Source organism: Hyla sarda, chromosome 8, assembly GCF_029499605.1.
Source record: "Hyla sarda isolate aHylSar1 chromosome 8, aHylSar1.hap1, whole genome shotgun sequence".
NCBI classification, from domain to species: Eukaryota; Metazoa; Chordata; class Amphibia; order Anura; family Hylidae; genus Hyla; species Hyla sarda.
This window is the reverse complement of record NC_079196.1, coordinates 90,281,180-90,296,179: the sequence shown is the minus strand read 5'-3', so window position 1 is coordinate 90,296,179 and position 15,000 is coordinate 90,281,180. Positions and strand designations below refer to the sequence as shown.

Sequence of the window (15,000 nt, the reverse complement as noted above, 5' to 3'; positions counted from 1 at the left end):
GGGTATTCCAGGCAAAAACGTTTTTTATCCCCTATCCAAAGGACATGAACCGTCACGCCCCCTCCCATAGACATGAATGGAGGGGGAGTGGCGTGACGTCACGTCCCCAGCCCCGGAGGGTTGCGGGGGGTCTCAGCAGTGGGCCCCCTGCGATCAGACATCTTATCCCCTATCCTTTGGCTAGCGGATAAAATGTTTTTGCCCGGAAAACCCCTTTAAGTACTTAAAGGAATTGAGTTAATGGGAAAAGTTTAATTTAGTCGGACAGTATTGCAATATTGTTTTGGATCTTTGTTTCTTTCTGTGTAGTGTAATAACATGTATATATTTACAAATAATTTATTTTACGTGTCTTTTAAAAAGAAGTTCAGTTTCCTTATTTTCATTGCAGAGCGAAGTGGTCTTCACCAGTCCAGGAAGCAGCAAAAGTATTTCACAATGGATGTGGATGATGAAGAAAATATGAGTAAGATGTAGTAGATAATGAGTTGTAGAGAAGAGCTAAATTTTGGTAAATGAAGCCCTACATGGTTTCCTTGCAGCATGTGTTTTAGTTTTCCCCTCAGTTAACATCCATGAAGGGCAATTTACTTGCCTCTGCCATCTTTAAATTAGCTGTATGCATAGATATTGGGCAGTGGAAGTTATTTATCTTTAGGAATTAATTTTTTTTTCTGTAGTTTTGTTGCCCTTTCAACTTAGTATTTTAAATTCATTGAATAAGGTTCTTGTGACAGGTAACTAAATACATTATTATTATTATTCTAAGGGTCTATCTCTGTGCCTACATGAGGAACAGTAAATATACATTTCAGTTGGATAGCTTTTATAGAGAATTCAAAGCCAATACATTGAGAATTTACATGTAGTAGATAAACGTAAACTTAAAATGCTAGTTTATTTAACAATCTGATCTGAGGGGAACGGTTAGTATCGCCCGCGTCTTGCACTTCTAAACATGGTCGCTTGTGAAAATATGATCCTGTTGGCAAACAAGGGTTGCATACTTCTATTTTTAATTTTAAAATATTTTTTTCCATCTTGGTCTGTTGAGCGCCGAAAGGAGTAACCTATCGAGCTTTTGCTGGAGGATGTTATAAATGAAAATTTAGCAACCATTCCATCAGCTTTGTTAGCTGGGTTAAGTGGTGTGTGTTTGCTTAGTGTTCATCTTCCAAGGTTCAATACACATTGGATCTGTTATTAAAAGTAAAATACTTAAAGGAGCATGTCTTTTTAATAATCTGTAAAAATAACCTTTTGAAGAAAAACATTTTAACTGGATTTAAATATTAAGAATAAACTGTGGATTTTTTATGAAAAAGGATTGGATAGGTTATGACCATTTGTGTTTTTAGGAATGTCAGATTTGTTTCTTAAATCTTTAGTTTTCTGAAGTTTTACTAGTTTTCATTGGTTTTCTACCTACCATCTTTGGCTAACTGTTAAAATTTCCTGGCACCCATGCTTCTATGGAAGTTGCCTGCATTCCCGAAGAGCGTGCCTCTATATTTAAGTTTTGAAAATCTTATTTTTTTTTGGCCTTGCGTTTTGATTGGTTTTTATCCCTTTTCATAAATTAAGGGAACGCTCATAACAAATTTAAATAGAAGATTTCTAATATTTTAATTTGGAAAAGAGGTATTATATTCACTGTTAATGTAATGTAAATGGCAAGTAGCGTTTGCCATTAACAGTTAAAACCATGTATTCCGTGACCACACATCACTGAACCAGTGACAAAGATAGATAAAGGAATCTATAAATTTTGCATTTACAAGATCCTGCAACGAAGGCGTTGTAAGTTACTCTTTCTGGGCACCACAGGTTCAAGCAGCACTGACGTTAAAGAAAATCGTAGCATGGATGGAGTGTCAAGAAAGGATGGGAATGGCCAAGGTACCGGGGAGGGGGCTCAGCTATCCAATGGGGGTGAGGGAAGCAACAGGAAACGACCATTGGAGGAAGGTAATAATGGCCATTCCAAGTTTCGTCCAAAGAAGAGGAAGAAAACACCAGGGCCTGTATTGCCAAAGAATGCTCTCATGCAGCTGAATGAAATAAAGCCGGGTTTGCAATATAAACTCCTTTCTCAGTCTGGACCAGTTCATGCACCAGTTTTTATCATGACTGTTGATGTTAATGGCCAAGCTTTTGAAGGTTCAGGGCCAACAAAAAAGAAGGCAAAGCTTAACGCAGCTGAAAAGGCTTTACGGTCCTTTGTGCAATTTCCCAATGCATCAGAAGCTCACATTGCAATGGGAAGAACTCTCTCTATTAACACTGACTTTACTTCTGACCAAGCTGACTTCCCGGATACGCTCTTCAATGGATTTGAAAAAACTGAGCCATCTGATCATGCATTTTTCTTAGGCTCCAATGGGAATGAGCCCTTTAATTCAACAAGTGACTATAGCATGGCATTGACTGGATCTTGTAATCTTATCCAGTCGCCACTTCCAGCACCTTCATTTTTTCCACCTTCAAGTGGTAAAAATCCTGTTATGATCTTAAATGAGCTGCGGCCAGGACTGAAGTATGACTTTGTGTCAGAGAGTGGAGAAAGTCATGCTAAGAACTTCGTCATGTCAGTCACAGTGGACAACCAAACATTTGAGGGATCTGGCAGAAACAAGAAACTTGCTAAAGCACGAGCAGCACAGTCAGCTTTGGCGTCATTGTTCAACATGCAGTTGGACCAGACTCCTTCACGACAGCCTGTCCCAAGTGAGGGCCTACAGTTGCACTTACCTCAGGTAAGGACATTAAGCAAATACTTCTAGTTTTTTTTGTTTTTGTTTTTTTTGGTCTGTTAACTAGATAGAATTGGATAGCTTTAAAGGAAATCTGTCATCAGAATCACCCGCACTAAACCTGTTACACAGGCTTGTAGTGCGGGTGATCCTGATTAAAACGCTCCTTACCTGGTTAAAAATGGTTGAGCGGTTCTTCAGATATCTTTATTTTTTAGTTTTCTGTTATTCCCTGGTTGGGACTCAGTGGGAGGTGTCATCATCTGGGACTCGGCCACACGTCATTCTAGCTGGGCGGAGCTGCCGCCCGGCTCATGAATATTCATGAACTTATCCTCTCGGCCCTCCCCACCAGACCTAGAAAAAGGAGTTAGACTACGAGGATAAGGTCATGAATATTCATGAGCCGGGCGGCCGCTCCGCCCAGCTACAATGACGTGTGGCCGAGTCCCAGATGATAACACCTCCCACTGAGTCCCAAGCCAGGGAATAACAGAAAACTAAAAATTAAGATATCTGAAGAACCGCTCAACCATTTTTAACCAGGTAAGGAGCGTTTTAATCGGGATCACCCGCACTACAAGCCTGTGTAACAGGTTTAGTGCGGGTGATTCTGATGACAGATTTCCTTTAATATTATCTTAATAATTTAGTACATAGTCCATATTCTCACAAGACTAGTTTAGCTGTAAGATAGCTACATAAGAGGTCTGTAGTATGTGAAAAGAGGTGCAAAGCCCCCTCTCCTGACTAAACCCAAACCCTGTAGTCTGTCAGTAAATATATGGAAGGAGAGAACTTAGTAGTATAAACATATAAATCTTTAGTTTAATATACAATAAAAATAGTGGAAAAACAAATAGATATGCAGGTTCAATCCACAGAGACAGAACAAGAGTAAACATGGTACTGGGGTGAGCCTGCAGGAAATAGCCTGTATGCCTCACCAGTATGCAGTATATCCAGAATGATCCCTGATAAAGTAATTGAAATAAAAACGATGTGTAAATATATGTGAGAGTGTAAACCTACATATAAGAGTGAAACAGCACTTCACATATGCAGTAATATAACTCTCACTTAATGAAAGTGCTCAGTGTCTATACAAACATAGATATCATGTGTCAGCAAACAGTGGCCACCAAATACAATGCATACGGTATGTATATAGAGGTCCATACAATACCTGCCGGGACTCACTACAGCACCTCATCAATAAAAATAAAGCAGTCAGACAGCCCCACCCCCAATAAAACAATAATCTCCTCTCATGTGGATAGGGGATAGGTTGTCTTTAATAGAAGATCAGGGAACTGCTTACATGCTGCATTTCCGAGTTTGGTTATAAATATAGGGTAAAGGAGTACCCTGGTGAATTTTTTTTATTTTTATAAACTCATCATGTCAGGAACTGTCCAGAGCAAGATGGGCTTGTTGTGGGGATTTTCTCCTGCTCTGGACAGTTCCTGACATGAACAGAGGTGTCAGCAGAGAGCACTGTGGCCAGACAAAAGAAATTCAAAAAGAGAAGAATTTCCTGTGGAGCATATAGCAGCTAACTACTGGAAGGGTTAATATTTTTAAATAGAAGTAATTTACAAATCTGTTTTAACTTTCTGGCACCAGTTGATTTGAAAAAAAAAAAAAATTCACCGGGGTACCCCTTTAAGACTAAGAATACCTGTCTTCAAACCATATTTTCTAAACTAACTCAGATTATATTCACCAACTACTCTTAACACCCCTCCTGCCTTAAAAAAAAATAAAAAAAAAATCTGAGCTTTAAAAAGCTCTGTATCATACCTTTCACCTTGCTCACATTGTTTGAGCTCGCTGGAGAAAGTGGGCGTTCCCCAGAAGGCACGAGAGCTGTGCCTCGCCATGCCCCAGATGCACTTTGAGTTTGGTCTCCTGCCAGACCGGGAGTAGACCAAACTAACTGTTTGACTTGTGGCAGGGAACAGAACAGAGCCACCTAGTGGCCGTTTTTTTTTTTCAATCACATTAAAAACATATAAAGTTTGAGAATTTTAACAGCAAGTAAATAGCAAAGTATCTTTATAATGACATCAGGAACAATATATTAAAAGTTTAGTTTGGTGACAAGTACTCTTTAAGAAGTCAGCAGAATGACTAACCTTGTTCTGTTCCCTTTTTCCATTTGCAGGTTCTGGCTGATGCAGTTGCACGTTTGGTTGTAGATAAGTTCAGTGAGCTAACAGATAATTTCACCTCCCCTCATGCAAGGAGAAAAGTCCTAGCTGGGGTTGTCATGACAACAGGTACTTCAAAACCTTCCCCTTTGCCAATCTCTCTGCATGTCCTCCTTCCTGTTTGAAACCAATCTGCCCAATAATGATGATTTTCTTTTTTTTGTCCTTAGGAATAGATGTGAAAGATGCCCAGGTTATTAGTGTTTCCACTGGAACAAAATGCATCAATGGAGAATATATGAGTGATCGTGGTCTGGCGCTAAATGACTGTCATGCTGAAATCATATCTCGCAGGTCACTGCTTAGATTTCTTTACACACAGCTTGAATTATTTCTAAGGTGAGCAGAAAAAAAATACAGCATGTTTTTTTTTTCCATCATATTACAGCCTTATATACACTTGAAATTTTTACTGGGGCTAACATTTTGGGTTGTTTTGTCCACTCCTTAATATTTGACAGAAATAACATGGATAAAAGCAGTTCATTTTTATAGCTACATATGTAATTTTGTACTACTTTCTACACATTCTGCATGAATCGCTAGCTCATACTGGTGCTGATCTGTGCCCTGCACTATATAGAGCCTGATGCCCCGCGCCATTCATTGTATAGTGGTGACACTGGGTAACTACAGTTCTGCTCCCATTCACTTTAAACTGTAGTTACCAAATAGCACAACTATACTTTGAAAGGTGCAGGACTACTGCCCCTCTTCACTGTTTCGGAGTACCAATCAGCTGAGGTTGGAGGGGGTTGTGGGCCAGGTGACAGCACCCAGCTGATCGGTAGTTGAGGACCTATCCTTTGGATGGGGCAATCGGTCATAAAGTCTCTGAAAACCCCTTTAAATGAGTGTAATAGTGATTCAAGCGCTGTCTTCAGGCTCTCTTTAGGCTATGTTCACAGTTTAGGCAAAGTCGAGGCTCTATTTAGGGTCTCGATTACAGGGTTTGTACAATACAGAAAAACTTAACCGGGCGGTGCATGATGCATCCTGACAGATCCAATTGGTTTTAAAGGAAAACTCTTCAGTAAACTCCCCCCGCACTAACCAGCGGTACTGGCTGGTAGTGCGGGGGACGCTGATCAATATGATGCCTACAATGCCTGGATCCGTCCCGCGGTTTGCCGGTTATCTATCTTCTGAATGTACAAATGAGCTGCTAATTGTCAGAAGGAGCCTTGTAACCCTGGCCGTGCCACTCTGACGTCAGCGCCTCTCATCTGCGGCACCTCATCTCATCATCATCTCCCTCCTCAGTGGAGTCCAGTGCGGAGCAGGGAGGGGAGGAACAGTCGGAGGGAGGTGATGAATCTTCATAAACCGGGCGCTGACGTAAGAGCGCCAGAAGGAGCCTTGTAACCCCACCTGTGCCAGTTAGCAGCTAATCTGCATAGCCAGAAGAATGAAGATAACGGGCGAACGGCTGGGTGAATCCGGGCATGGTAGCAGCATGTTGATCAGTGTCCCCTGCACTACCAGCCAGTACCTCTGCTTAATGCGAGGGGAGTTTAATAACAGTTTTCCTTTAATGGGGTCTGTTTATAAGCAGTATTTGAGCCAGCAAAAAAAATACAATAATATATATATTTTTTTTGCCTTTACTCATGTCTCTCTATTTAAATGGCTTCTGCAAATTGACCTCCAACGCAGATATGAACTTAACCTTATTCATCAGTTTTTCATTTATTTTTGTTATATAATTTTTCTTTTCTTAAATGGCCACTGTCAGATCCAAAATGTCTATTTTGATTTTTTTGTAGGCGGCACTGTACTTCTTCCTGGGTTAGACAGGTGACCTGTACTTGGGAGTTTACCTTATCACACTGTATCTCACCTGGCATTTCATTTTTCTCGGTGAGCACAGCAGAGAAGAATTTGTTTCATATATTTGCCTTTTCCTGATCCCCGTTTATAATTTCTTCCTCATCATTTTTTAAAGGGCCAACACTTTCATTTTTGACCTTTTTGCTATTTATATAAAGAACATTTTGGGGTTAGTTTTACTCTTTGGCAATGAGTCTTTCTGTCTCTATTTTTGCAGTTATCTGTTTTTTGCATATTTTACATATTTCTCTATAGCTTTTTAATGCTTCCTCACTGCCGTCCAGTTTTAGTAGTTTAAATGCTTTATTTTTGTCATTTATTGCCCCTTTAACATTTTTATTCATCCATATTGATTTTCTTTTATTTCTGACCCTTTTATTCCCATAAGGTATATACATCATACAATGAGAATTTAAGATATTTTTAAAAGTCTCCCATTTAGTGTCAGTATTCTTGTTTTTGAAGACATTATCCCATTTTATATTGTTAAGGGCTTCTCTGAGTTGATCGAACTTTGCCTTCCTAAAGTTCATTATTTTTGTGGCCCCTAGAGAGATTCCCTTATTGAAGAACAAGTTATAATGTATTATATTATGGTCACTATTTCCTAGGTGTCCTTCTACTTGCACATTAGTTACTCTATCAGGTCTGTTGGTTAATAAGTCCAGTAGGGCACCCGCTCTGGTCAGGCCCTGCACCATTTGGGAAAGATAATTGTCTTTAGCTATAGTCCGAAACCTGTTTCCTTTGAGATTCACAGGACTCAGTCTCCCAGTTTATATCAGGATAGTTTAAAGTCCCCCATTATTATCACATCATTCTGATTTGCTGCATTGTTTCTTTGCCTCAGCAATTTATCTTCTGCCTCTTCCATTATGTTTGGTGGCTTATAACAAACCCCTATCAGGATTTATTTTTAATTTTTTATCTCCATATATTTCTACCCATAATTACTCCACATTATTGTTAACCTCCCATATATCCTCCCGATATCCTCCCGTAGTGCGGCCTTCAGACTCTTTCACCTACAGACTAACTCCTCCCTCTTTCCGTTTTTTCCGATCCTTCCTGAATAGACTATAACCCTGTATGTTGACCGCCCAGTCACAGCTATCGTTCAACCAAGTCTCTGTTATACCCACTGTCATAATTTTCTTCAGACATCAACCACTCCAGTTCGTCAGTTTTATTGGTCAGACTTCTGGCATTAGTCATCATGCAATTCAACGGAGTATGTTTTTTCTTACTTAGAAGCCTATCCCTATTAATTATTCTAACCCCTCCGTCCTCTCCACCCCCAGGTATATTACTTAGTCCCCCCTCTCTATCTACACTATTTTCCCCCTCTGTTGTAGGTTCCCTCGCCCCAGTCCCTAGTTTAACCCCTTAAGGACGCAGGGTTTTTCAGTTTTTGCACTTTCATTTTTTCCTCCTTACCTTTTAAAAATCATAACCCTTTAAATTTTCCACCTAAAATCCATATTACGGCTTATTTTTTGCGTCACCAATTCTACTATGCAGTGACATTAGTCATTTTACCCAAAAATTCACGGCGAAACGGAAAAAATAATAATTGTGCGACAAAATCGAAGAAAAAACGCCATTTTGTAACTTTTGGGGGATTCAGTTTCAACACAGTGCATATTTTGGTAAAAATGACACCTTATCATTATTATGTAGGTCCATACGGTTAAAATGGTACCCTACTTATATAGGTTTCATTTTGTCGTACTTCTGGAAAAAATCATAACTACATGCAGGAAAATTTGTTTTAAAATGTCCTCTTCTGACCCTATAACTTTTTATTTTTCCACGTACAGGGCGGTATGAGGACTCATTTTTTGCGCCGTGATCTGAGGTTTTTATCGATACCATTTTTGTTTTGCTCAGACTTTTTGATCACTTTGTATTCATTTTTTTTTAATGGGATAAAAAGTGACCAAAAATTGGCTTTTTGGACTTTGGAATTTTTTTACGTGTACGCTATTGACCGTGCGGTTTAATTAACGATATATTTTTATAGTTCGGACATTTACGCACTCGGCGATTCCACATAGGTTTATTTTTATTTACACCGTTTTATTTTTTAAATGGGGAAAGGGGGGTGATTCAAACTTTTATTAGGGAATGGGTTAAATGATCTTAACACTTTTTTTTTTTTTTTTCCTTTTTTTTTTTTTATACAGTGTTCTAGCTCCCATAGGGACCATACTGCACACACTGATCTTTCATGCTGATCACTGGCATGTATTAACACGCCTGTGATCAGTGTTATTGGCGCTTGACTGCTCCTACCTGGATCTCGGGCACAGAGCAGTCATTCGTCGATTGGAAGCCGAGGAGGCTGGTAAGGTCCCTCCTGGTGTCCTGTAAGCTGTTCGGGACGCCGTGATTTCACAGCGGCGGTCCCGAACAGCCCGACTGAGCAGCCGGGTTACTTTAACTTCAGACGCGGCGGTCAGCTTTGATCGCCGCGTCTGAAGGGTTAATACAGGGCATCACCGCGATCGGTGATGTCCTGTATTAGCCGCGGGTCACGGCCGTTGATAGCCACCGGGACCGACCCGATATGATGCGGGGACACCGCGTGACCCCGCGGCATATCGTGGGAGCCTGCGGAGGACGCAAATATACGTTCTTCGTTGTTAAGGGGTTAAACACTCCTCCACCCTTCTAGCCATCTTCTCCCCAAGCATTCTGTATTTGCAAGATAGGACATGGAATGCGGGGAGGGTGTGGCTTGCCAGCCAGACTGACTCGTTCACCAGGAGATGCAGAGCGGAGCTTGTGGAGTAAGGCATCAGAAGTCCTATATACTTGCATAGGACTTGAAACAAAAACCCCTTCCTTCACATATGGGGGTAGGTTAGGGTTAATTTTACGATTATATATTTTTATTTGACATAAATAACATGTGACCAAGTATTATCGAAATATCTCCAGCCGTATGGAGGTTATGCTGGAACCTACATTTCCTATAGATTTGCATTGGACTTTAACCCCTTAAGGACGCAGGACGTAAATGTACGTCCTGGTGAGGTGGTACTTAATGCACCAGGACGTACATTTACGTCCTAAGCATAACCGTGGGCATCAGAGCGATGCCCGTGTCATGCGCGGCTGATCCCGGCTGCTGATCCCGGCTGCTGATCTCGCGGGCGTCCGCCATTAACCCCTCAGGTGCCGGGATCAATACAGATCCCGGCATCTGCGGCAGTTCGCGATTTAAATGAACGATCGGATCGCCCGCAGCGCTGCTCCGTGCGGCGTATTCATAACGCCGCACGGAGGTCCCCTCTCCTTCCTCCGTGCGGCTCCCGGCGTCTCCTGCTCTGGTCGTGATCGAGCAGACCAGAGCAGGAGATGACCGATAATACTGATCTGTTCTATGTCCTATACATAGAACAGATCAGTATTAGCAATCATGGTATTGCTATGAATAGTCCCCTATGGGGATTATTCAAGTGTAAAAAAAAATGTAAAAGTAAAAGTAAAAAAAGTGAAAAATCCCCTCCCCCAATAAAAAAGTATTCCTATTTTACCCCCAAAAAGCGTAAAAAACATTTTTTATAGACATATTTGGTATCGCCGCGTGCGTAAATGTCCGAACTATTAAAATAAAATGTTAATGATCCCGTACGGTGAACGGCGTGAACGAAAAAAAATAAAAAAAGTCCAAAATTCCTACTTTTAATACATTTTATTAAAAAAAAAATTATAAAAAATGTATTAAGTTTTTTATATGCAAATGTGGTATCAAAAAAAAGTACAGATCATGGCGCAAAAAATGAGCCCCCATACCGCCACTTATACGGAAAAATAAAAAAGTTAGAGGTCATCAAAATAAAGGGATTATAAACGTACTAATTTGGTTAAAAAGTTTGTGATTTTTAAGTGCAACAATAATATAAAAGTATGTAATAATGGGTATCATTTTAATCGTATTGACCCTCAGAATAAAGAACACGTCATTTTTACCATAAATTGTACGACGTGAAAACAAAATTAGCAAAATTGCGTTTTTCGTTTTAATTTCCCCACAAAAAGTGTTTTTTGGTTGCGCCATACATTTTATGATATAATGAGTGATGTCATTACAAAGGACAACTGGTCGTGCAAAAAACAAGCCCTCATACTAGTCTGTGGATGAAAATATAAAAGAGTTATGATTTTTAGAAGGCGAGGAGGAAAAAATGAAAACTTAAAAATTAAATTGTCTGAGTCCTTAAGGCCAAAATGGGCTGAGTCCTTAAGGGTTTAAACAAAAACCCTGACCCTTTGCAAATGAGGATAGGTTAGGGTTAAATTAACTATCCTATATTTTTAGTGGACATATAAGTAACCTCGGACCAAGTATTATATTTCCCATAGACTTGTATGGGATATTAAATAAAAACCCAGACTCTCGCAAATGGGGTATGTAAGGGTTAAATCACCTATCCTATTTTTGTTTACATAAGTAACGTGTGCAAAGTTTCATGTTAATATCTTTGGCCGTTTGGAAGTGATGCTGGGACATACACACACACACATACACACACACATACACACACACACATACACACACACACATACACACACACACATACACATACACACACATACACACACACACACACACACACACACACACACACATACACACACACACATACACACACACATACACACACACACACATTGAGTTGCATGGGACTTGAAACACAAACCCATCTTTTATATAAGGGTGTAGGTAAGGGTTAATTTAACTATCATATATTTTTATCTGACATAGAAGTAAAATGTGACCAGGTATTATTGAAATATCTCCAGCCGTACAGAAGTTATGTGGGAACATACATTTCCCATTGATTTGCATGGGACTTTAAACAAAAACTCCGACCCTCGCAAATGGGGGTAGTTAAGGGTTAAGTTAACTATCCTATATTTTAAGTGGACATATAAAAAAATGTTACCAAGTATTATCAAAATATCTCCAGCTGTTTGGAAGTTATGCAGTAACATATATTTCCCATAGACTTGTATGGGACTTTAACCCCTTCAGGACGGAGCCCATTTTGGCCTTAAGGACCGGAGCGTTTTTTGCACATCTGACCACTGTCACTTTAAACATTAATAACTCTGGAATGCTTTTAGTTATCATTCTGATTCCGAGATTGTTTTTTCGTGACATATTCTACTTTAACATAGTGGTAAATTTTTGTCGATACTTGCATCCTTTCTTGGTGAAAAATCCGTAAATTTGATGAAAAATTTGAAAATTTAGCATTTTTCGAACTTTGAAGCTTTCTGCTTGTAAGGAAAATGGATATTACGAATACATTTTTTTTTGGTTCACATATACAATATGTCTACTTTATATTTGCATCATAAAATTGACGAGTTTTTACTTTTGGAAGACACCAGAGGGCTTCAACGGTCAGCAGCAATTTTCCGATTTTTCACAAAATTTTCAAACTCAGTATTTTTCAGGGACCAGTTCAGGTTTGAAGTGGATTTGAAGGGTCTTCATATTAGAAATACCCCATAAATGACCCCATTATAAAAACTACACCCCCCAAAGTATTCAAAATGACATTCAGTCAGCGTTTTAACCCTTTAGGTGTTTCACACGAATAGCAGCAAAGTGAAGGAGAAAATTCACAATCTTCATTTTTTACACTCACATGTTCTTGTAGACCCAATTTTTGAATTTTTACAAGGGGTAAAAGGACAAAATTTTTACTTGTATTTGTAGCCCAATTTCTCTCGAGTAAGCACATACCTCATATGTCTATGTAAAGTGTTCGGCGGGCGCAGTAGAGGGCTCAGAAGGGAAGGAGCGACAAGGGGATTTTGGAGAGTACGTTTTTCTGAAATGGTTTTTGGGGGGCATGTTACCTTTAGGAAGCCCTTATGGTGCCAGAACAGCAAAAAAAACCCACATGGCATACCATTTTGGAAACTAGACCCCTCGGGGAATGTAACATGGGATAAAGTGAACCTTAATACCCCACAGGTGTTTCACGACTTTTGCAAATGTAAAAAAAAAATAAAAAATTTTACCTAAAATGCTTGTTTTCCCCAAAAAATTTTATTTTTAAAAAGGGTAATAGCAGAAAATACCCCTAAAAATTTGAAGCCCAATTTCTCCCGATTCAGAAAACACCCCATATGGGGGTGAAAAGTGCTCTGCTGGCGCACTACAGGTCTCAGAAGAGAAGGAGTCACATTTGGCTTTTTGAACGCAAATTTTGCTCTGGGGGCATGCCGCATTTAGGAAGCCCCTATGGTGCCAGGATAGCAAAAAAAAAAACACATGGCATACCATTTTGGAAACTAGACCCCTCGGGGAACGTAACAAGGGGTTAAGTGAACCTTTATACCCCACAGGTGTTTCACGACTTTTGCATATGTAAAAATTTTTTTTTTTTTTTTTTACCTAAAATGCTTGTTTTCCCAAAAATTTAACATTTTTAAAAAGGGTAAAAGCAGAAAATACCCCCCATAATTTGTAACACAATTTCTCCCGAGTACGGCGATACCCCATATGTGACCCTAAACTGTTGCCTTGAAATACGACAGGGCTCCAAAGTGAGAGCGCCATGCGCATTTGAGGCCTAAATTAGGGATTGCATAGGGGTGGACATTGGGAATCACTGGCGTAGAATACCCCTAACAGGGTGCCTCCAGCTGTTGCAAAACTCCCAGCATGCCTGGACAGTCAACGGCTGTCCGACAATACTGGGAGTTGTTTTGCAACAGCTGGAGGCTCCGTTCTGGAAACAGTGGTGTACCAGACGTTTTTCATTTTTATTGGGGAGGGGGGTTGTATAGGGGTATGTGTATATGTAGTGTTTTTTACTTTTTATTTTATTTTTTGTGCTAGTGTAGTGTAGTGTTTTTAGGGTACAGTCGCACAGGCAGGGGGGTTCACAGTAGTTTCTCACTGGCAATTTGAGCTGCAGCAGAAAGTTTGCGGCAGCTCAAATTTGCAGCCAGATTCTTACTGTAATCCTCCGCCCATGTGAGTGTAACCTGTACATTCACATTGGGGGGGGGGGGGGGGGGGACATCCAGCTGTTGCATAACTACAACTCCCAGCATGCCCGTTGGCTGTCGGTGACTGCTGAGAGTTGCAGTTTTGCAACAACTGTAGGCACACTGGTTATGTATCACTGAGTTTGTGACCTAACTCAGTGTTTCACAACCAGTGTGCCTCCAGCTGTTGCAAAACTACAACTCCCAGCATGTACGGTGCATGGTGTACGGTGACTGCTGAGAGTTGTAGTTTGCAACAGCTGGAGGCACACCGGTCGTGAAACACTGAGTTAGGTAAAAAAAAACTCTGAGTTTCACAACCAGTGTGCCTTCAGCTGTTGCAAAACTACAACTCTCAGCAGTCACCGACAGCCAACGGGCATGCTGGGAGTTGTAGTTATGCAACCAGCAGATGCACCACTACAACTCCCAGCATGCACTTTAGCTGTTTGTGCAAGCTGGGAGTTGTAGTTATACAACAGCTGAAGGTACACTTTTCCATAGAAAGAATGTGCCTCCAGCTGTTGCAAAACCATAAGTCCCAGCATGCCCATAAGGGAATGCTGGGAGTTGTGGTGGTCTGCCTCCTGCTGTTGCATAACTACAGCTCCCAGCATGCCCTTTTTGCATGCTGGGAGCTGTTGCTAAGCAACAGCAGGAGGCTGTCACTCACCTCCAACGATCCTCGCCGCACAGGTCAGTCCCGCCGCCGCAGCTGCTCCTGGGGCCCCGATCCCAACAGGGGCGCCGGGGATCGGGGTCCCCAGCACCGGGGGTCGTCTTCCCGCTCACGTCCTCCAGAAGAGGGGCGGAGCGGGTGCGGGAGTGACACCCGCAGCAGGCGCCCTGATTGGTCGGCCGGTAATCCGGCCGACGAATCAGGGCGATCGTGAGGTGGCACCAGTGCCACCTCACCCCTGCAGGCTCTGGCTGTTCGGGGCCGTCAGAGACGGCCCCGAACAGCCAGTAATTCCGGGTCACCGGAGACCCGATTGACCCGGAATCGCCGCATATCGCTGGACTGAATTGTCCAGAGATCTGCGGCGATCGCCGACATGGGGGGGCATAATGACCCCCCTGGGCGATATGCCGGGATGCCTGCTGAACGATTTCAGCAGGCATCCGGCTCCGGTCCCCAACCGGCTAGCGGTGGGGGCCGGAATTCCCACGGGCGTATGGATACG

The 15,000-nt window shown here is 41.3% G+C and overlaps 1 protein-coding gene across 2 annotated transcripts in view; it reads left to right on the top strand.

Moving 5' to 3' along the window:
• The window catches only part of ADARB1 (adenosine deaminase RNA specific B1), a 130,505-nt gene that overhangs the window by 95,912 nt on the left and 19,593 nt on the right, over nt 1–15,000 (top strand). For both annotated transcript variants that reach the window (XM_056537200.1, XM_056537199.1), the window contains 4 exons: nt 392–466; nt 1,828–2,756; nt 4,921–5,035; nt 5,137–5,305. In XM_056537200.1, the coding sequence (XP_056393175.1) occupies nt 392–466; nt 1,828–2,756; nt 4,921–5,035; nt 5,137–5,305 (1,288 nt within the window). The remainder of the gene's footprint in view (nt 1–391; nt 467–1,827; nt 2,757–4,920; nt 5,036–5,136; nt 5,306–15,000) is intronic.